At 35.9% G+C, this 24239-nt stretch overlaps 3 protein-coding genes and 1 non-coding gene across 5 annotated transcripts; 3 read left to right on the forward strand and 1 right to left on the reverse strand.

The window, feature by feature from the left end:
* Nucleotides 1-1310: 1310 nt before the first annotated feature.
* Nucleotides 1311-1382, reverse strand: TRNAT-CGU (transfer RNA threonine (anticodon CGU)). The gene has a single exon. It is a non-coding gene; the product is annotated as a tRNA-Thr (tRNA).
* A 65-nt stretch (nucleotides 1383-1447) lies between these two features.
* On the forward strand, nucleotides 1448-10220 carry LOC133869621 (uncharacterized). Its single transcript, XM_062306667.1, has 14 exons — nucleotides 1448-1627; nucleotides 2597-2957; nucleotides 3614-3792; nucleotides 3896-4031; nucleotides 5056-5334; nucleotides 5505-5602; nucleotides 5822-5936; nucleotides 6127-6232; nucleotides 6409-6502; nucleotides 6919-7115; nucleotides 8107-8206; nucleotides 8298-8414; nucleotides 9483-9539; nucleotides 9776-10220. Exons 1-14 carry the CDS (start codon nucleotides 1526-1528, stop codon nucleotides 9887-9889), a joined length of 2055 nt encoding a protein of 684 aa, XP_062162651.1. The 5' UTR covers nucleotides 1448-1525; the 3' UTR covers nucleotides 9890-10220.
* A 1604-nt stretch (nucleotides 10221-11824) lies between these two features.
* On the forward strand, nucleotides 11825-19029 carry LOC133869630 (cell division control protein 48 homolog B). Its single transcript, XM_062306680.1, has 12 exons — nucleotides 11825-12071; nucleotides 12169-12213; nucleotides 12800-12855; nucleotides 13055-13204; nucleotides 13964-14071; nucleotides 14683-14782; nucleotides 15603-15884; nucleotides 16001-16170; nucleotides 16886-17014; nucleotides 18142-18229; nucleotides 18320-18397; nucleotides 18481-19029. Exons 1-12 carry the CDS (start codon nucleotides 11907-11909, stop codon nucleotides 18928-18930), a joined length of 1821 nt encoding a protein of 606 aa, XP_062162664.1. The 5' UTR covers nucleotides 11825-11906; the 3' UTR covers nucleotides 18931-19029.
* A 1725-nt stretch (nucleotides 19030-20754) lies between these two features.
* LOC133869638 (GDSL esterase/lipase At3g27950-like) lies at nucleotides 20755-23560 on the forward strand. Of its 2 annotated transcripts, none has more exons than XM_062306691.1 (5): nucleotides 20755-21032; nucleotides 21161-21361; nucleotides 22317-22492; nucleotides 22599-22869; nucleotides 23116-23560. In XM_062306691.1, exons 1-5 carry the CDS (start codon nucleotides 20786-20788, stop codon nucleotides 23358-23360), a joined length of 1140 nt encoding a protein of 379 aa, XP_062162675.1. In that variant the 5' UTR covers nucleotides 20755-20785; the 3' UTR covers nucleotides 23361-23560. The 2 variants fall into 2 exon arrangements, with proteins under 2 accessions (XP_062162675.1, XP_062162683.1); XM_062306699.1 differs by having other exon boundaries at nucleotides 22320-22492.
* Nucleotides 23561-24239: the final 679 nt, after the last annotated feature.

Raw genomic sequence — 24239 nt, forward strand, 5'->3', positions numbered from 1 at the left:
AGAAATCGCTACCGAAGGAAATATCGCAATAATTTTTTTTTTTCTCTTGCGTATTCATCAAGCCCATCCAAAAAGAAAAAAAGAAAAAAACAACCGAATTTGATTGTGTGTGAACATGGGGTGTCGTTGACATGCTTGTGGTGTGGTAGTCGATTGGGTTGTTTGGTCTTCGTGGGGGGTGGTTGGCGATGGTTCCATGAGAGGTGGAAGAATCCATTAAACGATCTATTGACCGAACCCTAGACCACCGAGGGGTGGAAGTGGTGTTAGTTAGATATCAAGTTTCACTTGCAATGAGAGATGGGGATCAACTTGACGATCGTTGAAAATTGTCAAATAATCAATGTGGTAGGTCAATTAACAAGTGGCATAAACAATTCATTTTCTACCCAAGCTAACTTGTAAAAGCCATGCCTTGCAAAAGGAGTTAGACGCAACAAAGATAAAAATTTTAGAATTAAAAATGATAATTGTTTTAATATTGAAGAGATAACAAATCTAGTGATGAGCGGCAGGAACAGAGCTAGAAGTTCTTATAGATAGGGTCAATGGCCATTTTTTTTTTTTATATTTACCTTATATTTTTTAATTTTTTAGGGATAATATTGATTCAAATTTTTGTTGTTGTTGTGAGTGATATTTTCAGTAAAATGAGGAATATTGAAAATCTTTCTCTTGTTCGTCTTCTACCGCACACTAGTCACGAGACATTACCCTTAACAAGGACATGGCGGCCACCATGGGAACGAGGACGAGATTGAAAAGCTGTTTCATTAATAATCAAACCTGGAATGCAAGGTTGTTTTTAAAGGTGAGAAAATGTTAGGAACTCTAGATTTTTATTCTCTTAATAAGCTTTATCAGCATATTTTGATTCTATTCCTATAGGCTATTCCTTAGTAATTAAGTTAAATAGTAGTTTTTTTTTTTTTTTTTTTTTATCTTTTTTATTTATTTATAAGATTTCAGTATTTTTTATTTTTTTTCAACAAAATCAAGTAAGATTGAGAGAGAGAGAGGAGATCATATTGGATTCCAACTCTTATTAATACCGAAGAATAGAAGAGTTTACCAAATTTGCCATTCAATTTTTTTTTTTCTGGTCAAATACCAAATTTGTCATAGTCAATGTACTAGGATGACGGAACTGATATACAACAACTGAAGTCAAAAAATGCAATGATAAGAGAAAGAAATTAAAAAATAAAAAATAAAAAAATCTAATAATGGCAAAAGGAAAAGGGCACGTTTGACGCGGGGCGAGTCGATATGAAATGGCGTTCAGGAACGAGGAAAAAAAGATAAGGAAGAGCTCCCGGCGAGGATCGAACTCGCGACCTTTCGCTTACGAAGCGAACGCACTACCACTATGCTACGGAAGCCTTCGCTTTTGCTGGTTCTCAACATTTTTCATATTTATTTATTAAACATGAAAAACCCTTCTGTCCCATTCTAAAATAGGGTTTAGGCTTTTGTAAAGGACGAAGACGGAGGCGCAGACGCAGAACGAGAGGGAGTGAAGGAGATGTGTGGAATAGCTGTGATTATCTCAGGCATTCGTATTGATGCATCATCTCTGCTTTTTCTTGATTCCGCACCTCCAGCGTCCACGTCCAAGGCCGAGCAAGTAAAAGTTATTCTTTACGTTTGCCAATTCTTTTGTTTTACCTCGTCTTATTTACTGACTGTTACCAGGACGTAAATATACTTTGAGTGATTCTTGATAAGTGTCCTTCCAAGATTTCATTTATACTTGCAAAACTAAAATTTTCCCCTGGAAATGTGGGGTTAATGATGTATGCTAAAATGGCTTCATAATTTAGGTTATAGAAAAATAAAAAAAGTCAAACATTTAATCGAGCAATCGGAAATATGTATCAGAATTCGGTTATACTAGCGTTTTTCAAACTCCGAACGTTCTTCGCATTGTTTTATTGTTAATTATATGGTTTACTTATCAAAAAACGGTGTAGAGTGGGTCATGCCTATTGCCTTGAAGGATGGGGGAGTTGCTGGCTAGTTGGAGCGGGCAGCCGGGAATGTTTGGAATTTCGAAGACTGAGAAATCGGTGGTAGAGTTAAAAGCTGTCATTTTCAGATCTCTTTGTGCTTGAATGGCAGTGTACAATAGTCATCGCTATTCTAGTTTTTCGGAATTTCTGGACTTGTGTTCTTTTTTTCCCCCCCCTAATTATGGGTCTCTCTTGTATACTTATTGTGTACTTGGATTGTACCCTTTGTTCTTTTATTGAATTAAAGAAAGAGTGAAAAAGTGAAAAATCGTTGGTTGTAAGGTAGTGCTTATGCGAGACCAGACTTGTGTTTTTTTTTTTTTAGCTTTTGAGAAAGAAATGGAAGATTTATTGGTCTTTCACGTTTAGCATTGTTTTGTTCTAGATATTGTCTACATGAGTTAATGGTGTGTTTTGGATTTGGTTAAGATCTCCCTCTCATAGCCACACTCGAAGGATCTTGCTAGTTAAAGTATGTCGTTTATTGAATTAATCAAGTTTTATTTGAACATTTTATAGTGTACGAATTGTTCTGTAATCCCTAGCTATTTGGAAAAAGTTACTAATTTTTATTGGTGCACCAGTTGCAATTCTCCATAGATGATCTTAAAGCAGCTCTACGGAGAAGGGGTCCTGATAGCTTGGGTAGCAAGAAGGTTTTCCTTTGTTCAAAGACTTCAAGCTCTGCCGAGGAGCGACAAATTATATCCTTTGTTGAGGAAGAAGAGGAAAAAGAAAGGGGCGAGTCGTATTTGCAACATCTTGAGAATAAAAATGATTGCTTATTTGATTCAAATGGACAAACACATGAGCTAGAAAATTGTTTTAGCGTGCCCAAATTTGTGGCAGAACTTCACTTTATCGGTGCCACCTTACAGCTTAGGGGTATTAATCCTATTGTTCAGCCCTTGATGGATACATCTGGGAATGTTCTTGTATATAATGGTATGTTTACTTGTCTCTGCTGTGGTTAGATCAAAGAGCTTGTGTCCATCATGATTTGATTTTTGTCCTGCATAAAGTTTCTTTTACATGCTTTTAGCCTATTTTGTCACTTTGAGTTTTTGTTGGATCTGGTTCCTGCTGGTGCGTCTTGTTGGTACCTTACATTCTGGCAGAACTATTTTATGCGGTCAAGTAATGGTTCATTTGACATTTATATTTGAATTTATTTATTTTTTGCTAATTTAGTATCTTTTCAGTTTTTTTTTTCAATAATTTGTTTTTTCTTTGAATAATACTAGAAACTACATTTTTATCCCATAACTATCCCACAATGCTGACGTGGCAATCTCAATCAATCCTTGTAAAAAAAAAATCAAAGGGTTGGTTGGGATTGCCACGTCAGCATTATAGGATAGTTGTTAAATAAACATGTGGTTTCTAGCATTACTCCTTTTCTTTTATTTTTTTTCTGTAGTTAGTTGACAGGGAAAATGTAAATAGCTTTTGTGTAAATGTATTTCACTTCAGTGACAAATGCTTTTGACTCCAATTAAGGCCCAGATTTGAAGTTTCAAATTGATGTCTTTAACTTCGATCATTTAGCTAGCTGATATATTTAACTCAGAATCCAACTTTATGTTCTATCTACTTTGAAGGTGAAATATTTGGAGGAATTTACATTAACAGTGATAGCAATGATACTGAAATTCTTATGCAAGCTCTGGGAAAGTGCTGCTTCTGCAAAAGAACGTGCTCTTGTGATGAAAAAGGACAAAAGTCTCTTCCAGATCTTCTTTCTACAATCAAGGGGCCATGGTCTGTGATCTACTGGCAGGTAACTTAGAGTGGTAAGTTTCAATTTGTCTTGATTAAATTTGTGCAATATGCCTCTTTTCTAGCTTCTTATTTCTCAAGTTTGCTTAATATAATATTTATAGGAAAGTTCAAAAACCCTGTGGTTTGGTCGAGATGCATTTGGTAGGCGAAGCCTTCTTGTTCACTGGCCGACTTTGGAGGACAATCGGTTCCTGCTATCTTCTGTATCACCAGTTTCTTCCACTGAGCGGAGTTCTGGTATATAATCCTCAGCAGAGCTTTACTCATTTGGTTGTTCTGGTTCAACTTCTGTTGTGCAGTGGCTTGTTATAGTAATACAATGAGCTGAAGTTGATTTTCTTGCTCACTAGTAATTCTGAAATGATTTGTCAAGTAAATTGTGCATGTTATTGTTCAAGAACATATTCTTCTTTTTCATTCTTCCATCTCTATTCTTTTACTTTAGTTCTGTTCCTTGATCTTGAGACACCATGTAATAGGACATCTCTCCATGCAGTTCTCCTTATATTCCAAGCCTTTTCCTTTCTGAAATTTTGTTCTCCATATCAGTCTCCTTGTCTTTATTAGTTCATATGTAAAGATTTCCATAATACATTTCACTACTTTGACAAAAAAGTCCCCTCTATGGCTGATAGAATTCAGGCAAATGCTATGTGACATGTTATGAACTTCTACATGCAATAGGCAATTTTACAATGTGCAGGGTGGGATGTGTACCTTGTAGGCTGCTACTTGGTTGCATGTGGAAGCTCACATGCATTGAGCCTTTTATGGATTTTTTTTTTCTCTATACAGCATCTTTTTCCTAATTGCAGTTTATGGAAAAGGAAAAGAACTCAATGGGCAAGACTATTAATACACCTTTGGCAAATTGAGCTATTCCTTATACTTTGCCATAGGCTGCAATGAGCCAAACTGAGCAAGTGCTGCCATGAAATATCATGCAGTCATGGACCTTCCCTCTTCTGCATGTCTGTTCCTTTTATCCTTTTTGTTTTTTGCCTTTCAAATCTGAGCTGGAAATGTTAACAATAAAATATTTCTCTTCAGATACAGACATTATCAAATTTTTGCTGACGCTATTAATACTGTTGTAAAATATCAATGACTACGTGCCATGAAAAATAATTCATTACTTAACTAGTATAATTACAAGTTTATTAGCCAACAAGTCCCTTTCATTTTTGCTGTTTGATTTTGCCAATTATTGACCCTTGATGCCAGAAAGATTTTTATATCAAGTGATGTCAATGCACTGTAGATTTTGAAGCTGAAAATGGAATTAACAACCTCAATTTCTGGGAAGAGCTTCCATGTGGGTTATATGGCATATCTTTTGATGCTCCAAAATTGGATGGGTTTCTGGTTGGTGAAGTCAGTAAACATGAATGGAGGGATGCCATTCTGAAAGAACTACTTGATTGGGAGAGAACTTCTGTTGAACCCAAACCTGAAGATTTATACCTTTCTCTTTGTAAGCCGCCTAGAGAGCAACATGATATGCATTCAGCTAGTTCAGATATATTGCCGTCCAAATCAGGTGGATGTCATACCATTCTCTAGAAAGGCTATATGTAGATATTCCAAACTTTAGTTACAATATATGAACGACTTCCATTTTGACTCATGGAGATGATAGCAGAATCTAATTCTAGGTTTTTTTTTTCTTTTCGTAATGATGTCAAATGTTGTTTTATCCTAACTGTGTAGGGCCTATTCCAGTTTCAGTTTCAGGGCAAGCACAGATTGTGCTGGTTGCTTTAAGGGAATCTGTGAAGCGGCGCACTTCACAGCATAGAATTTTTCAGGTTCAAGAACTGATTGAACTGAATTTCAATTGTACCCAGTTTCATTATATGGTGTAGTGAGATATACATATATTTTTTCTTGAACACTTCATTGACGAGTAAAAAATTATAGAATATTTTGCAACTTATTAACCTTGAGTAAGCTTAATTATTTCTCTTTTGGTTTTTTTGATTTATTGATTTTGTACTAATTGAATTCTTTTGAGATGAAATGCATAGGCAGTTACCTGTGATATAAGACAAGGGGAACTCGCACCAGTGGCAGTTCTTTTCTCTGGTGGATTGGATTCTATGATACTTGCAGCACTACTGGATGAATGCCTTGATCCCAGCTGTAAGTGTTGCAGTGAAAGCTATGTTTACATTTTTTTTCCCTCTTAATGTTCTGTGTTATTTTTGTACATTTCTCAATGGGCTCCAATTTATTGGAGTTGAAACTGGAAAGCTAAGATAATCGCATGTATTATAAAATCCTTCTGTCAAGCCTGTTGCTAAGCTCATGTCCTATCAAATTTCATTGACAGATGAGATCGATCTACTTAATGTGAGCTTCGATGGTCAGTCTGCTCCTGATAGAATCTCTGCCAAGGCAGGGGTAAAGGAGTTGAGAAGAATTGCACCCTTGAGAAGGTATGGACTATGGAATTAAAATTTTGTCTTGGTCTCTGGTTTCCCGTACTAAGAAGCTTTTTGTGTTATATGTTGTATAAAGTACCCCAGCTTTCACACCTGTCTTAATGTCACATCCTCTATAATTGTCTTGCCTTGTGCTATTTCAAACCAATTCAGATTATATTGGACTGCAGGTGGAAACTTGTGGAGACTGATGCTGATTTATCGAAATTGGATTTTGAAACAAAGCACGTCATGTCACTAATAAATCCTGCAAATACTTACATGGTAGTCTGTCTCTTTCTTTAGAGTAGAGTAGCTTGTGTTAGTCTATGATATACCCTGCTTTTAGCGTCAAATGAATTACATAAATGACCATAAATTCTTATGTCGTTCTAACTGATACAAAGCTCCTAATATTATGGGATAACATCATAGATGCACATAATTATCTCATTAGCGTGCTTTTGATGTTCCTTAACTGTAGGCTTAGGTCGTAATCTCACCTTTAGATCTCATAAGGTACCTTATGATCTTTAAACTTATTTTGTCCTATAGTTGTTTTGTCCCATGAAAGAACTGAATAACAGAGTAAATCGAATCAATTCCAGATCTCTCTTCTTTTGTCATTGATACAACATGTCTGCTATTATGTTTTTCTGAATGTATAGTATATTATATCTCAAGTGAAACTGAAATTGCAGGACCTTAACATAGGAATAGCTTTATGGCTGGCCGCTAGCGGCAGTGGTTGGGTGTGTGAAGGAAATAACAATAATAATGATGAGGATCTTGAACGTGTTAAATACAAGTCAAAGGCCAGGATTGTCCTTGTTGGTTCTGGTGCTGATGAGCAATGTGCTGGCTATGGTAGGCATAGAACAAAATATAGACAGGAAAGGTATGCACTTATCTGGAATAAATTAGATGATCTTGTGAACTATTTTTTTTTCCATGTCTGAAACCAATTTGTGTGTGTATGCGCACATATGATTGTTTGCTCAATTTATATGTTGTAAAGTAGCATTCTTTTGCTAATATCAGTTTGTTGACCGAATGAAACATAAAACATGAAAAGTATCTTGCTGCTGCAGCTGGAATAACATCTGAAACACTGGAACTAGGTGAGATTGTTTGAACAAAATTTAGTTGTTGAAAATCATGAAAAGTGGCCCTTAACATCCTGACACCTTTATCTGATTTGGGCCTCAGAGTCGAGGTAAGGCCTTTAAAACTTCCTTTGGTGCTGCCACTAATCCTGTCAACTTTTAACAAAATTACTTTATTAAGTATAGAACAAAATAATCCCCTCAATTTGATAGCTAATCATGACCAAATGAGGAGGCAGAAAAGAGTAAGATGATTTGTGGATGCCGCTATTAAAATCCCTTGGCAAACTCAAAAACTGATTTTGGATTGAAGTCTTCGACAATATTGTATTCAGCTTGTTTGGCTGTTTGCGTGTATGTGCACATGCACTTGCATGGGTGTCTGTATGTTTACTTCAGTGGCTACTGTGATTCACTTCCTGCTGTGGCCTTTTAGTTATGGGCCAACTTCACAGTTACAGTAGGTCCGCATCTGCTGGAGTTGTATTCTCCTTTTGTATGGGTTAATACACATATTGGGCTACCTTAGTGATAGGCTCTTCTGAAATTTATTGTTTTTATAAAGGAATCTTATCAGTGCTAAATTCATTCTGAGAGACAGAATTACCTTCCTCTTGTGCATTAGCATGTTAACAACTGAAATTTATCCTGTTTAGAGTGACAGTGATTTGATTTAATTCAGCGTATGTAGTGACCTATAACTAAACAAATCATTTGGTAAATTGTGGAGTGATACAAGTTTATTGCGCCTACTCATTCTGGTGGTCTCATATGCTGTATCAGTTGGCTTGGGCTACATGAGGAAATGAAACTGGACATGCTGAGAATTTGGAAGAGAAATCTAGGAAGAGATGATAGATGTATTGCTGATAACGGGAAAGAGGTATTGCTAAAATCTTAGACGAAGATTATTAATTATATCATTGATTCGTCTCATTTGGTAAGCATCTAATTCTTCCTTTTTTTCCCCAAAGGCTAGATTTCCTTTCTTGGATGAAAATGTTATAAGGACTCTGCTTAATATTCCTTTGTGGGAGGTTGCCAACCTTGATCAACCTAGTGGAACTGGTGACAAGAAGATTCTGAGAGAGGTAAGTGCCATATCTTTTGTTAAGTTTACATTCTCTGTCATACCCTAATATATGATAGGTGAGATAGACACAGATATGAGGTTATGCATATGTTTTTTAAAGTTTCTGTAACATCTGAGAAAGTGCCAGCATATGTGCATGCTTTTGTAAGAGCATCTTTTTCCTGGGTTTTTATGCATGATGTTTACATTTATAATTTGCAATGCATCATAGTATATTACTTGTGCCTCAAGTCATCATGACATGAGTATTGTGTTGATGAATGATGAGTGTCTGACAAACCATTTATTGGGAGAAGTTTTGTATGCATTGTAGCATCTATATCTCTACTGATATTATATTCATGAATTTTTGAATGATCAAAACCAATAGTTTTGGAAGTCATATGGTTTTGTAATTGTTGATGGTTGAAAGAATACCATTACCCTGACCAGAAGCTGTTTTTGGTGGAAACTGAGGATTGACATCATCTGAAAGTAGCAGACAATAAATTGGTCAAGTGAATCACAGTTTATTTACTGCCCATTATAGTAGTACTACAAACTATCTTGTGCATGGTTATTATTTTCCCTGATAGTTGAACTGTCAAGCTAACCATGTGGATGACATAAAGTTCTGTTGGAAAAATGTCAAGCTTATTGCTGTTCAATTGGATTTAACTTTGAGCAGCTCTATGCTGAAGGGGATGCTCTGATAGGGCATCTGAAGTGGAGGGAACCCGAGAATGTGAAGTTGGGGGAAAATTCTTATCTAATCTAGATTGAAGTTTCTTTAGGTTCACTCCCTGTCTCATCATCTTGCTATCTTCATATAATGCTTCCATACGGTTTTTCCTCGAACTGATTAAGTTTCCAGTCCTTTATTGGGGTTTGGTCTATATTGATATCTCTTTTGCTGCTAATATGAAAGTTTGCTTCCAAGCTCGACAGGGGATTTCAAATTTTACGGCAAAATGTTACCTTATATGTACATATTTGGTTTTGAATTTTGTTGCCGCAAAATATTCCTATTTCTTGTGGTGAATCCTGGCCAGATATTAATTTGTTTGTGCATTATGTTTGTTGAAAGGTTGCACAATTGCTTGGTTTATATGAAGCAGCTGTTCTGCCTAAAAGAGCAATTCAGGTATGTATTCTTTTCATAGTAATTTTGTTGAAAATAACATAATTATCTCATCTTATCTTTTTGGAAGACGATAAAATCACATGATATCAATTTGACTGGTTTTCCAGTATTAAAAACTCAGATGCAACTAAATAACAAAATCCAATTATAGTTGATCTCATTGCAATGTCGGTTACCTATGAACACCACTATTTGATTATTAAGAGATTTAATCGTTCCGATTTACTGTGGTGTAGTTTGGTTCAAGAATTGCAAGGGAATCGAATCGAAAGAATTTTGGTAGTAACCGCGCAGCAAATCAGGCATCTGCAGGAAGTGCAGTAATTCACATGCCTCCAAATTTGACTTGATGGTGCCCTTGGTTAACCCCTGGCATGTGTTCCTCTCTTTCTTTCTCCAATTCAATCTGCTCAAATTCGGAGTCCTATAATTTTGTTCCTACCCCCCCCCCCCCCCCGCCCCTCTTTTTTTTTTGTCGACGAATGATGACAATGAGCTATCAACAACATTTTTGTGTTGTAAATGCAAACACATCTTACATTATTTTGTCCGTACAAATGTTCATGTTTCTGTAATTTTGTTGTATGCATTCGGATTTGAGAAGTGTTTTTTCCCCCCTATGATACTTGTATAGTTGTAATTTGTAAACCAAAAGTCGCCTCCACAAATTGTAAAATAAATAAATAATTGAAGTTTTCTTCTACCCGATTGTAGTAAGTGAAGTGGCCCCATAATGGGCATTTACTCATCATGCTGAATGTAGCGTTGCCAAACATTTTACTTAAATTGCAATTTTTAAATAATTTGTTTTTTGCAATTTAGTTTAAAATTGTACTTTTTATCTACTAAATCCAAATCTCAAACCTCAAACGCACCCTCAATGGCTTGTAACTGTTGAGCAGTTACATGCCAAATATTGTGTATAAAATGTAATGCACCATTTTTGTAAAGGTGACCGAACAGAACAGATAAAAAAACTCAGAGCAGCATGTGCTTGTATACTCACGTCTCTCGTTTTCTGAATCTGTGGAAGATATTTAGACTGTAGAAATTGTGGGTATTGCTCTAAGAGTATGCTCGCTCTACCATTTGAGAGAAGAAAGACATTGAAGAATTCAAGAATAAAGCATGTGAAACAATTACGTAAGAACAAATTTATTTCGGTTCATAAAAGGTATCGAATAATTTATTCCGCTGTGTATTGTATTTCTAATACCGATTCTTTCAAGCGGACATAATTAGGAAAAAGACAACCAAAGATAAGTTAGAAAATTCAAAACTATGGCAGCCAAAATTGTGTTGAAACATGAAAACAATGTCATCTTTATCAACTTTTAGAATGCTACACACTTTTGCAAGCACCTTCTGAGTACTTAAGATCATTCTAATAAGTTTAAAAATATTTTAAATGTCATAATATTGAATACTCTAATTTTAGGTTCTATTTTCTTTTGAAATAAATATATATGTTGGGCGTTCAAAAAAGGTCACGTGTCTTTTTATTGGTAGGTTAATTAGAGCACTCTCAATGGATTAGTTATATACAACTTTAAGCTAAAATAGCTAAATAAAAGGTTAAAAACACACTCCATTGGATTATATAAACAAAAGCCAGAATAATTTTTGCTTAGTTCTGTAAATAACGTTGCACGAACAATGCTACACGGGCGAAAATGGTGGTGGCTTCTTCTTCTTCTTTTTTCCTTTTTCCTCCACCTTTCCTTTTCCCTCATCTAGATTGACATATACATAAGTAATTGGGAGTGCTCTTATAACGAATTTATTTTTTTAGTTACATTAATACATGTAGAATTTTAAAATATTAATTAAGTAATTAAATTTATTATCTCAGTTTTTAAGGTAAGTGGAGATTTAACATAAAATATATTTAGTTTCTTCATAATTATTAAAGAGATTCAAATAATTCAAGTTAGGTTTGAGGATTAATATATTTTGACAAATAGCTCTCTAGGTTTTAAAAAGTGATTAAAAACTTTATGGCTAAGAAAAAAAAAAATATATGTTATTAGAAAAATTGACAAAATCCGTTAATGTGACATATTAACATCAATCATATTATGATAGCGGTCGCTCATCACAACATTGTGCATCTCTGCCTTTGAAATGTGATTTATAATTTTATATGATCTTGATTCTTGGCATGCACAAAAATAACTTTACAATTAGGGCATAATTGTAATTCGGCTTTTATTTATTTTTAATATATATTATTTTTATAAGTGAATGACGTGGCACAATTCTGTAAGTTTTCTTAAACCCCGACTCCTTCTCCATATTCCTCAAGCGTCCCCTAAAATCTCAAAAACCCCACGCACTCTCTGTGTCTTGACCGCACTTGGTGCTCCCATGGAAAGCCATGGCAGCACCAGTAGCTATAACGACAACAACAGCAAGAAGCAGTGGAGAGCAGAGGAAGAGATTGCCGGGAACGCCGAAGCTCTTCAGGCTCTCAGAGAGCTCATCACCTTCCCTCTCTACTACTCTCGCGAAGCTCAAAAACTCGGTCTTAAAGTAACAACACTAGCTCTACCTTTGACTGTATTCCATGGTTATCTTTAGGTTCTGGTTTTAGTTTTCTGTGTTAATTGGTTTCTGGGTTTGCTTCCAGTGGCCTCGAGGTTTGCTCCTGTACGGCCCACCGGGCACGGGAAAGGTATTTATTTCTTCTTCATTGGCTCGTTTAGTCGAGACCCTTAAATGTGTTCTAGTGTAAATTGGGCTCCATTTAATTTGCCCAAAGAAAAGAAAAAGGGGGTGTTTATGCGAATCTGTATTTTGCAGTGAAGTTTGAGGAATATTTTATCCTGTTTGCCATTTGAATATTGATAAATGAATTTCCTTCCTCAAAAAATTTTATGTCGAAGAAAATGGAGTCTTATGGAGAACGTGTATGTGTGTTTTTTTATGTTGAAGCAAATGCGCTAATGCAGTATTAGGGAAGAAATATTTCTGCTTTCCATGGAACTGTTGAAGTATTGGTAAAGTGACATTGGGTATCATTGGTTCATGCAAATTTTTAGAGTTCTTGTTGCGTAATGGAAGCTGGTTAGTCCCTGAAAATGCCATGTTTTGAATTCAGATTCTCTAATTGCCTGCATGATGTGTCTGTCTGGGGAGGTTAGTTTACTTCAAGTTGTCTGAGTAGCTTATAGTTGGTGATGAGACAATGTCTTGGTTTGGCATGTTTGTAGTTGAAGTCATAAAATTGATTGTTAATTTTTAATTTTCTTATATCCTAGACAAGCTTGGTACGGGCAGTTGTTCGGGAATGTGGTGCTCATTTAACCATTATCAGGTACTGCATGATCACCTTGTTGCGGTGTTGTTTGCTTTGACTTTTGTAGATTCTGTCATTTGTGATGGTGTGGAAACAATTGGTTTTACGATCATTTCATTATTCATTAACTGTTATAGGTTTATAATTTTACGTCATTAAGTTTTTTTACTTGTTTCATCATTTTGTGATTAATTTTATTTGTGGGTATGTTCTGCAGTCCACATTCTGTCCATAAAGCGCATGCTGGAGAGAGTGAGAGTGTCCTGCGGGAGGCCTTTTCAGAGGCATCATCCCATGCAATGATGGGCAAGCCATCAGTTATCTTTATTGATGAAATAGATGCACTTTGTCCTCGTCGTGATTCCAGGTGTGGAGATGATGTTAAAGAGTACTTTGATGAATCTTTACCTCATCCTTAAATCCCATGACTTCATAAACTGTGCTTTCTATTAATATTCAGGGTAAAAAAGTAAGTATTATGTAGAAATTGAGATATCCGAAGGTGCTCTAAGGACAAGAGGAGTGTTTTATTTTTCAATTTTTTCTCTTTGGGTTGTGGCGTATGATGTGAGATGGGTTGAGGTGGGCACATAGTTACTAAAATATATGGTTTTTGGGAGAGTTGCAAATCAGGGCTTTGTTAAGTTGGATTCGTTTGAGTTTTCAGGCCTTTTGGAGTCAGAATTAATTTTCAAATTATTATAGTTCCTTCAGGCTCTATTCAAAGGTATGGTCTTGTGGTCCTGTGAGTATCAAATCATGGTAATTGAAGTGTGGATGATGTTGATCATGAGCCAAGAGATCAACTGATGTTTTCTTTTTTTATTGCAGTGAACTTATTCTAACTACTTTGGATGTAATCTTGATTACATTTCTTGTGGCTAAAATCTCAAGCTTTTATGATCCCTATCTGCTTTGCAATACTTATCTCTTTTACTATTCTCTGTGTGCGCTTGTGCATTGACATTTTATTCACAATGCAGAGATAATGTCATATGTTATATTTACTTATATTGAAAAAAACATCATATGTCATATTTATTGACTATCTAGAAGGTTACGTGGAACATGCCATCTAGCTGAATTGTGAACAGGTGACAATCAATAAGTTATGTTTCAAATGCAGAAGGGAGCAAGATGTTCGTGTAGCCTCGCAACTCTTTACACTAATGGATTCCAATAAAACTTCCTCAACTTCTGCAACACAAGTTGTTGTAGTTGCATCCACTAACAGGTTATTTTCTCTTGCATCTCTGTAGAGTTTCTGCAGCTCTGTTTTCTTACGAAACTTGACTATTACATATCTATATGAGTTTTTTCCTAAAGAGTTTTATTTTGTCTAATATATAGTATGATATGGTGTCAACTTATCAAATATACCTAGAGTTTTTTGAAATATATGACCACAGTTTGCCATATCACATTTTGTGTAGCTTTCTAGCTGGAGTTAAAAGTCAATTTTGGGTTTTTTTTTTCCTGATCTATCTTGATCCTGGGAATCTCTCAAATTAAACGGCATGGAAATTTTTAGATGCATATTACTGCCATGCTATGTAAAAGCTTATTTCAGTATCTAAGGGCTTATTAAGGGTTATGAGCTGTTATTTTGTTGTGGTTCAAATTTCCAATGATTTCTTATAAATTTCATATGAACACCATCTTAAATACTTAGCTAATCTTCTATTGAACTTATGGCTATTCAATTGTTAATGGCAGCATTAATGAACACTACTATAGGTTCAATATCATGTAATTTCCATTTCTTTCCAATATTTAATTTGATTTGAATTTGTACTCCATCAAAAACTTTGGATGTGTTTTTAATATCTGTTTCTATGTACAAAGAGTGGATGCAATTGACCCTGCACTTAGAAGATCAGGGCGTTTTGATGCTGAAATTGAAGTTACTACGCCTACAGAGGAGGAGCGGTTTCAAATTCTCAAGGTAAGCATGAATCTGTTAAATTTGTGAGCTATCCCTCGGTCCATTGTTCAGTGACACCCATCAGCCTCTCAAACTGCTTGTCAATAGCGTTTGAGATTAAATTTAATTTTTGGACAATGTCAGAAAATATTTTAATTAAATGATTAACTTTACTATTTCTCATAAGCTACTTTGGGAGTTAATTTATCATGACATCAGAATAATGGTCCTGAGTTTAATCTTAACTCTATACTTTACCTCATATTTTAGCTAAATATTTCATTTATTATGCCTCACTTATTTAAAGGGGGTTTGAACGTACATGTGAGGGGTGTATTAAATTTTTTTGATTAAATAATTAAATTTGCTATTTTCCATGAACTTAAGTTTTTGGGACAACTAGTGATTTATCCATTAAAATATATTTTGGTTTGTTCAATTTAGGTTTGCTTTCAATTTGGCCCATGTTATTCTAACTTAAGCAATCTTAACCCTGAAGTTTCATTGTTTCATTTACCATTATGGCATAGTTTTGACAGTCATGTGCCTCTCGCATGACAATTTCACAACAGTATATTGATGAAAATGATTTATTTGGAAAAAGAAAAGAAAAACAAATTGACGGAAATGGATAAAAGTATCAAATTGGCAACAATCTGAAACTTCAGAGTTGAGATCGCTAGATCTAGAAGTATTGGGATCTAATTGACTGCAAAACTTGGACAGCCAAAATGTGTTTTAGCCCTAGTTTTTTTTTAGCTAGTTTAATTGAATATTTGATAGGTAATCACACTATTACTGGCTTAAGGGTACAAAATCATTTGTGTTAATTACTCTTCAGCTCTACACGAAGAAGGTTCCTTTGGATCCCAATGTTGACTTACGGGCTATAGCTGCGTCTTGCAATGGCTATGTTGGGGCTGATTTGGAAGCTTTATGTCGTGAGGCTACTATGTTTGCAGTTAGGTCTTCTGATGCAAATGAAAATGCTGCTGTGCTCAGCTTAACAATGGAAGACTGGAAACATGCTAGATCCATTGTTGGGCCAAGCATAACTAGAGGTGTTACTGTGGAAATCCCAAAGGTTACTTGGGAAGATATTGGAGGATTAAAAGATTTGAAGGTTTGTATTCATCAAAAAAAAAAAAAAATTATTTGAAGGTTTGTAATATAGAATTCACATTTTGCATTGAAGGTCTGATGGAACTTTTAGGGATATCTTTATTTATTCATGGGCAGAAAAAGCTCCAGCAAGCTGTTGAGTGGCCTATTAAACATTCTGCTGCGTTTGCAAGGCTGGGAATATCTCCAGTACGTGGAATTCTTCTGCATGGGCCTCCAGGATGCTCAAAAACCACCCTTGCTAAAGCTGCAGCTCATGCCGCCCAAGCTTCTTTTTTTTCCTTGAGGTTCGAACTTTTTCATAGTCACAACTAGGGATATGTAGACTTAGCAGGTGTATTTTATTATAATTAGAAAATATATGGTAGTTGCTTGGAAGGCCGGGCTGCTTGGATGCTGCATTTTGTTGTTGCTATAATATGCTTAGGGTTAAAGCCCACCCATTATATGACTCACCTACACTAAGAAGCCCTTGAGACTGAAAGCTTCAATTTTAACCATCTGGTTTCTAAATCAAAGTGGTAGACAAAACATATGCGTAACATCGCAAAACAATCTTGGGATTAGTAAATGGGCTAGTCAATGGGCTGCATCCTGTGGGAAGATTTGGGATAGAAAACAGTGGCCCAAGGAGACCAAAACAAGAACCAACTAAGAGGGTAAAATGATCCCTTAATTCCGACAAAGCGAGAGTATCACTTAGCAGCAAAATCCTTGCGCTAATGTAAGGACTTGCCATGCGAGAGACAACAGATAATTTTTTTCCTTATCTATTGCATTGCTTCTTGGGCTTCTTGAGACGATGATAAAATAATCTTCTCCTAAGTTATCTAAAGCCTACCTAAATAGCTCACCAGCATGGCTACCTCTGTTATTTGAAAAGAGCGATCACATTTGATCCTTTATGTGTTTGGCTTATGGTCTGCAATCCTGAGCATGTGAGAAGTTTTAATTTCAAATTTTAGAGTTTGATGCCTTGAAAATTCATATAGTATGAATCAGTGGTGCAGAAATGTATTCGATGTATGTTGGAGAGGGAGAAGCTTTGTTGCGGAATACATTTCAGAGAGCTCGCCTTGCAGCACCAAGCATAATATTTTTTGATGAGGCTGATGTTGTTGCTGCCAAACGGTTAGTATGCTATATTTATTCAATCGGATTTTTTGTGTGTGTCTGCTGTCTATACATGCTAGAATGACTGACCTCATGCTTTGACATTGGCATGAAGTTTGGGTTCTTGAATCATTGATAACCCAGTCAAAAAAGCTTAGGTTCATGTTTGTCTTGACTTCAGGACTCTGCAAGCATGCCTTGATAATGCTGTGTGTTATGTGCAAATATTTGTTTGGGCAACTAATGAATATGTAACGTGAACTCATGATTGTGGGAATGCAATAATATGGGGAAGGATTGTGTTTTAGTTGTTAATATTCTGTTGGTTTCCATGGGATATTGTGCTATTAATGTTTCCTTAATGTCCCTTGAAAGAAATGTTGGCCTTTACCGATGATTTTGGAGAGATTTGGAAGGGGTATGGAATGAACTCGTTGTACTTTGTTTATATTTTTTAAATGTGTTTAATTTGTTTTTCATAATACTGTATTTCATCCTCAACTTTTTTTTTTATTAGTACTTTTCATCCTCGTACATACATCATTTGACTTTTTCTATTTATAAATTTACTGTTCAAAAATTTTAAGTTTATGAAACGTTTCATTCTAAAGGGATGGTCTATGCATTTCAAACATAGAGAGCATGTAATCACTTTGGTTGGTTGTGTCTCCCAACAACCCCAGTGATTCAAGGACACCACATATTAAATCTTTTTGCTGCTATGCATGTATGCGCTGTTCTGGAAGCTCAAAACGGTGGCTTAGTGAAATGGAACCTGAACAATTAAGAAAAATGTCAGTAGGTCCAAATAATTCTAAAAACCAGGCCTTCTGCTTAGAATCATGAACCATTTTACCATGTTTCTGGCTAGCCTGGCCTTGCAGGATTAAGTATGATATCAAATGGCTATTTTCTTTGTTAATCAACTGGCCTTCTAGTGCATGTAACCTTAATGTGGTTTCATTTGTTTTCTCTGAGAGGCAGTGTAAGTGTTCAATGTTGCACGAGTATGATTGTTTTGATTATAACTCTGTTAAGAATTTTCACTAATGACTCAAATCTGTTTTTAGATAGGACCCAAACACTCAATTAATGAACTTGGAACTTTTTTCTTCTTTATTTTTATGTTTGCTTTTTAATGGCAGAGGGGGGAGTTCAAGCAACAGCACTACAGTAGGGGAGAGGCTTCTGTCTACTCTACTGACTGAAATGGATGGTTTGGAAGAAGCTAAAGTAAGCATTAGATCCCATTAATGAGAGAGCTTCTAGCTTCTTCCCAAGATTGAAGTTTCTGCTCATTTGTTCATTTATTTTCTTTGCAAGGGAATTCTTGTTTTAGCTGCTACAAATCGTCCTCATGCAATTGATGCTGCACTTATGCGCCCTGGACGCTTTGACCTGGTAACAGATTTTGTTCACCATGCCCATTTTCATAGAGAATAATATAGTTGTAAAGACTTTTGTGGGTTCTTATGAAATTGTAGGTGCTGTATGTACCACCACCTGATCTTGAAGCTCGGTCCGAGATACTTCATGTACATACGCGTAACATGAAAATAGACGATGATGTTGATCTCAGAAGAATAGCAGAAGATACTGAACTTTTCACAGGGGCTGAACTGGAAGGCCTGTGTAGGGAAGCTGGCATTGTAGCCTTGAGGGAAAGCATTACTGCCATTATTGTCTCTGACCGTCATTTCCAGACAGTAAAGGCTTCTTTAAAACCGGCATTAACAAGGGCAGAAATTGATTCATATTCTTCGTTTATGAAGACCCCATCTAGTGTCAAGCATGACAGCAAGCACAAAAAAGAATTGTTGGGTCCATTCTTTTCTGTTAAAATTGGTGTTGTAACCTTTATTTTACTTGCTGCTGCTGTTAAATATTTTTTCGTACGTACAGATCAAAACCAACATGAACTAGCTACTACCTGAAGTATGCTATATTGTCATGATTAATCTTTTTCTCCCCTTTCTCCATTGTTTAATGACATTATCAATATATGAGCTTGTTTAACGACTACTTTTCGTTGAGGGTGATCTTGTCTCCAAATTTTGGAGTCTTTGCAAGGTGGATGAAGTTTTCTCTAAACTAAATTGGAGAAACTTTCTTTAACGCGGTTTATTAAACTGACACTTGTCTAAAATATAATGATTTTTACATGTATTTTTAAAAATGCATGTGATTCTTAATTGATTGTGATTTGCTTTATTAAAAATGCATGTGAGAATTAAATACATTTTTAAACGCATGTAAGTTTAATAGATTGAATCCGAGGAAATTTGTCCAACCCAATTTGTTGGAAAACTTTTTCCTCATTCTTATATTTCTAAGGCTCCATTTTTTATATTTCTAGGCTTAAAAACTTTTTCTAGAAAAAGTTTTTTATTCTTCTTTTATTTATTTATTTTTATTTTCTAGTGATTGAGGCGATCGAAAATATTGGACAAACCAAAATAGAGTTTGATCCACATTAGGTCGTTAATATTGTATGAAAATGAATAAAAAATAGTTTGCCAATGAATATCTAATACGGCAACCCATCCAATTCCCTAATCCCATGTGGGATTTTGGTTGTGGACCATGCCATGTGGAAATGCCACATGTGATTGGATTAGGAGATTGGAAAGACCCGGATTTGTTTTTGTGAAGTAACCATTAAGATAGGAAACTACGGAGAGGAGAGAGAACGTTTGAAAGGTTCTAGAGACAAGGAGAGAAAATCTTGAGCTTTGCTCGCCCGAGGGGAGGCTTCACGTCTCCCCCTCTTGGTGCTAGTCTTTCCCCTAGCCCTTTTGTCATCCCAGTGGTCTCTAGTGGTGGATGGTTTTGTTCTCTCAATCTTAGGTTTGTGGAGCTTTTGGTCCATCTCGGTGCTTGATTTGGTGAGGATGGTGTTTTTACGTTGTTTTGGTGCAAACGTAAGGATTTTCAGGTTTTGGCATGTGGGAATGGTAGATGTCAGTGGGTCTCCGGTGCAGTTGTTTTTATTGCTAGATCTTTAAGCTTCGGCTAGGTGTTCGTCGCCAGGAGCTTTTCTTTAGTGGTCACCAGCCTCCTTCGGTCATGGTAGTCACTCGACGGGGCTGTGCGACTTGCTCTTGCGCAGCACGTGGCCAGTACACGCCGGGGAGTGTCCTCCTTAGGCTAGCGCGTGAGGGTCACAGCTTGCATATCCTGCTTCGTTTAGTGTCGTCATTGGCTTTTGAAGGTCGCTTGATGCTAGAAGGGTTCCCGGAGTAGGATCGTGCTCTACACGCGCTGAGCTCCGGCGGATTCTTCCGGTACTGGATTTATGATGTTTTCTGTTTGAATTTGTACATTTTTGTATCTTTGTTCACGGTCTACATTTTTGTAGCTGCTTCAAGCTAGGATCTGTCCTGACTTAGTGGATGAAGTTTCTTCATCTCTATTTACTACATTGGCCTACGAGCACTGATGTAGCCTTTAGGCAGTTTCTCACCTTCTATGTTCTTGTATTTGTTCTGACTTTGGCCTTGTTGTAATCCCCATTGAAATTTCTTTTTCTGAAGGTTTTGGAGATTATTAAAAAAAAAAAAAAAAAAAAAGATTAAGAAACTGAAAAGCTTTGATGGAAAATAAAAAATAAAAATAAAAAGTTGTTTGTCGAAGTGATCTTTTGTCATTGAAAGGCGTGCCACAGGAAACACGGACATCTGTCAAATAGTCGATCTCGTGTCGGTGATCTGACTCAACCATCACTCGTCTCTTTCGCTTGTAGAAATAAAAACCAACAAGGATGAATGAGAGTGTACCGCTGGAACAATCATGGACTCAGCGAGGCTATGTCGTTGTGTGTTCGGCCTCATGGTTGTGGGGTTGGTGGGACTACCACAGGTGGTGTTGGGCGGACGGAGATGTAATTTTCCGGCAATATACAACTTTGGGGACTCAAACTCCGACACCGGAGGAATATCCGCGGCATTCGCAGCGCTTCATCCACCCAATGGCGAAACCTTCTTTGGACACCCTTCGGGAAGGTACTGTGATGGCCGTCTCATCATAGACTTCATAGGTAAGTGGAGAATCCAAGCGGTGTATATATATATAGTAGTTCTACGTTCTCTGCCCAGAAAAGAAAAAGGTGTTGTACGTGCTCTGCGAGTGTGTCTATCTTTTATATATTTTGCTGTCTTTGCGCAGCTGAGGAGCTGAAGTTACCGCTCCTGAGTGCATACCTGGACTCAGTCGGGACAAATTTCCGGCATGGTGCAAATTTTGCAACAGGAGGTTCATCCATTCTTCCGGGCGGTTATAGTCCATTCCATCTTGGGATTCAAATGTCCCAGTTCATACAATTCAAATCTCGTATATCAGCTCTCTATACTCAACTCAGCCCCAGTGGTCAGTCTTTCTGATCCTCAGATTGGGATTCACGATAATTATTTATTCGAATCGTTAGTAATTTAGATAGATAATACGAGGGAGTTCCACTCGTTCGGATAGGTCATAGAACAATGTCACAATCTTTGTGTCCCACATGCATAAGTTAAATTTAGACTTAACCATTAGTATATAAGTTCTTTGGCAGCTTTTTCTTGCAAGTCGGTTTTTAAGAATGAGTTCTAATTAAGGTTTGTATCATTAATGTTACGTGTGGTTATTGTTAGGTACTGAGTTTGTTAGTAAGTATTATGTATTAGGTTATTCAATTCATTAGTGTACGTTTTGTTGTTTTACTAGTTGTTTGGTTCATTAATGTTTTATTGTTTTACTAGTTATTTAGTTCATTAGTTGTTTTACTATTGTTGTGTGGGTATAAGTATGTCTTATGTTCATATTTTTATGTTATTTGGATAGGATTATGTTTGTCTCTTTTATCTTTTTTAGGAGTCTTGTTGATAGCAAGTTAAGTTATTAAGTTATGAATCAAATGAAAATCTTATTTAATGTGAGACGTCTCTATTTTCTATTATATTCCGTTATTTTAAATATTATTTTGTTATTGAATAAAAGTAATCAATCAAGTAAATTATCAAACCTTGTGTTTGTGAGTTGAGAGCACCTCTAATTGTTAATAGGAGGTCCAGGATTCCTCAAAAATCCTACAAATCTATCTTTGTTGTTAGTTTCTCATCTTACTAACAAACAACGCAAAATTTATTAGAACAAGTGCATCTTATATGAACTCTCTCACATTACCTGATCCAATTGCTTGGAGCAGATAATTGCTATAGATCCTTACTCCCTCTCCCCCTCAATGGCTCTAGTGTCCTAAAGATGCTTGGAAGCACAACTTTTTTGTGGTACTAAAAGTACGTTTACTAACAATGAGTATTGAATTGATAAATTCCGGCAGCAGGAACCACCCCACCATTCAAAAGCTTTCTCCCGAGGCCAAAGGACTTCTCAAATGCTCTTTACACAATTGATATTGGACAGAACGATCTTTCTTATGGTTTTCAACACACAACAATAGAACAAGTTCGACTCTCCATTCCTAATATCTTAAGCCAGTTCTTCCAAGCAGTGCATGTAAGCAAAACCACCTGTTGGGTATATATGATTCATGAACAGTACTTTATGTACTAACCTGATAATTCTAATCAAGTTCTAACCATTCTTTTGGTCCATGTTTCAGCAATTATACAAAGAAGGTGCAAGAGTATTTTGGGTACATAATACTGGCCCAATCGGTTGCTTGCCATATACTGTTATATATGGCAGATCAAAGCCTGGTAATCTGGATCAGAATGGGTGTGTGAAGCCTCAAAATGAGGTAGCTCAGGAGTTTAACAGGCAGCTTAAGGAAAGGGTGTTTCAGCTGAGGGCAGATCTCCCTGGTGCAGCATTTACATATGTTGACGTGTATTCAGCTAAATATGCTCTAATTAGCAGTGCCAAAAATGAAGGTAATTTTACGTGCCGGCCGGCCACTATATTAAATCACCACTTATCATCTCAAAAGCTTAAGCTAATAAGAATTGGTAAATTTAATTACTTAATTAACACTTTCACACTTTTTCCTTAACAAGTGAAACCTCTAACCTATCACGTGAAATATTTAACTGAAATGGGGTAGACGGTAGAGACTTCTGCTTGACGACTGCTCTGATATTATGTTACCTTGTGATTTAATAACTGGCTGTTTATTACAGGCTTTGTTGATCCATTTGAGTTTTGCTGTGGGAGTTTCTATGGTTACCATATTGATTGTGGGAAGAAAGCAATAATCAATGGAACGGTTTATGGTAATCCATGTCATAATCCATCAATGCACATTAGCTGGGATGGCATACATTACTCTGAGTCAGCCAATCTATGGATTGCAAACCGAATTCTCAATGGTTCCTTCTCTGACCCGCCAGTTTCAATTGGGGAGACTTGTTTTCTATACCAATAATGTGTAAACTGTAAAGCACAATGCAAATATTATATTGAACTCTCCTCAATTGCTTAGAAATTGTTAGATTAAGATTTTCACCACTTTTAATGTTGGTGATGTTGAGCATGTAGTATCCTTTTGAAGGACCCTTTGGATATGTTGTGTGAAAGTGTTCATGTTAAGCAATGTTTGAATATTAATTAAAGTAGCTTAAAATCCGCAATATGCACTGTTTTTTTTTTTTTTTTTTTTTTTTTTTTTTTTTTTCCACTATAATTTAATTAAAAATATATATATAGAATATTAAAGTTTTATCGTTTCAATCCACAAAATTTTAGAGTTTTTCAAATATCATGTGATCAATAAGAAACAAGGTGAAGTTTACACAATAAAAACAAAGGATTAAGAAAATAAAATTAAGCCCGATGAAATAGAATATACCTAGAGAGGTATGTAAGCATCAAGTAAAGTAATTTCTAATATATGAATAAAAAATATTAATTAACGCATTTGTCGACTCCAAAGTCTCCTATTAGCAAAAGCCCGAACGAATTAATAGTCATTGCAAAGAAAAATAGGAATCAATAAATCTTTTGAATTAATAGTCATTGCAAAGAAAAATAGGAAACAATAAATCTTTTGAAGAGTCGCTCAATTGTATTTGTGATATTGTTTTGTTAGAGTAAAAAGTTATGTTTTTCATGATTATGAATGAAGTATAAATTTTCTCTCAAAAAAAATAATTTTTTTGGTGCAGTTTCATCTTAGTCTCAAACTCGTAAATTTTTTCTTTTCTTAAAGTAAATAGAAATCAAATAAATTTGATATCTTTGTCATGTGAAAAATATTATAGGACACAAATCCATTGATAAAGCTCAACTGGAAAAGGCAACAGAG

This window comes from Alnus glutinosa, chromosome 1, assembly GCF_958979055.1.
Source record: "Alnus glutinosa chromosome 1, dhAlnGlut1.1, whole genome shotgun sequence".
Taxonomy (NCBI): Eukaryota; Viridiplantae; Streptophyta; class Magnoliopsida; order Fagales; family Betulaceae; genus Alnus; species Alnus glutinosa.

Coding starts and splice junctions, on each gene's coding strand:
- LOC133869621 (XM_062306667.1), top strand. CDS start 1,526: ATGTGTGGAATAGCTGTGATTATCTCAGGCATTCGTATTGATGCATCA. Junction 2,958..3,613: donor GAATGTTCTTGTATATAATG/GTATGTTTACTT, acceptor TCTACTTTGAAG/GTGAAATATTTGGAGGAATT. Junction 4,032..5,055: donor TTCCACTGAGCGGAGTTCTG/GTATATAATCCT, acceptor AATGCACTGTAG/ATTTTGAAGCTGAAAATGGA.
- LOC133869630 (XM_062306680.1), top strand. CDS start 11,907: ATGGAAAGCCATGGCAGCACCAGTAGCTATAACGACAACAACAGCAAG. Junction 13,205..13,963: donor TGTCCTCGTCGTGATTCCAG/GTGTGGAGATGA, acceptor TTTCAAATGCAG/AAGGGAGCAAGATGTTCGTG. Junction 17,015..18,141: donor GATGTTGTTGCTGCCAAACG/GTTAGTATGCTA, acceptor TTTTAATGGCAG/AGGGGGGAGTTCAAGCAACA.
- LOC133869638 (XM_062306691.1), top strand. CDS start 20,786: ATGGACTCAGCGAGGCTATGTCGTTGTGTGTTCGGCCTCATGGTTGTG. Junction 21,033..21,160: donor TCTCATCATAGACTTCATAG/GTAAGTGGAGAA, acceptor GTCTTTGCGCAG/CTGAGGAGCTGAAGTTACCG. Junction 22,493..22,598: donor AGTTCTTCCAAGCAGTGCAT/GTAAGCAAAACC, acceptor TCCATGTTTCAG/CAATTATACAAAGAAGGTGC.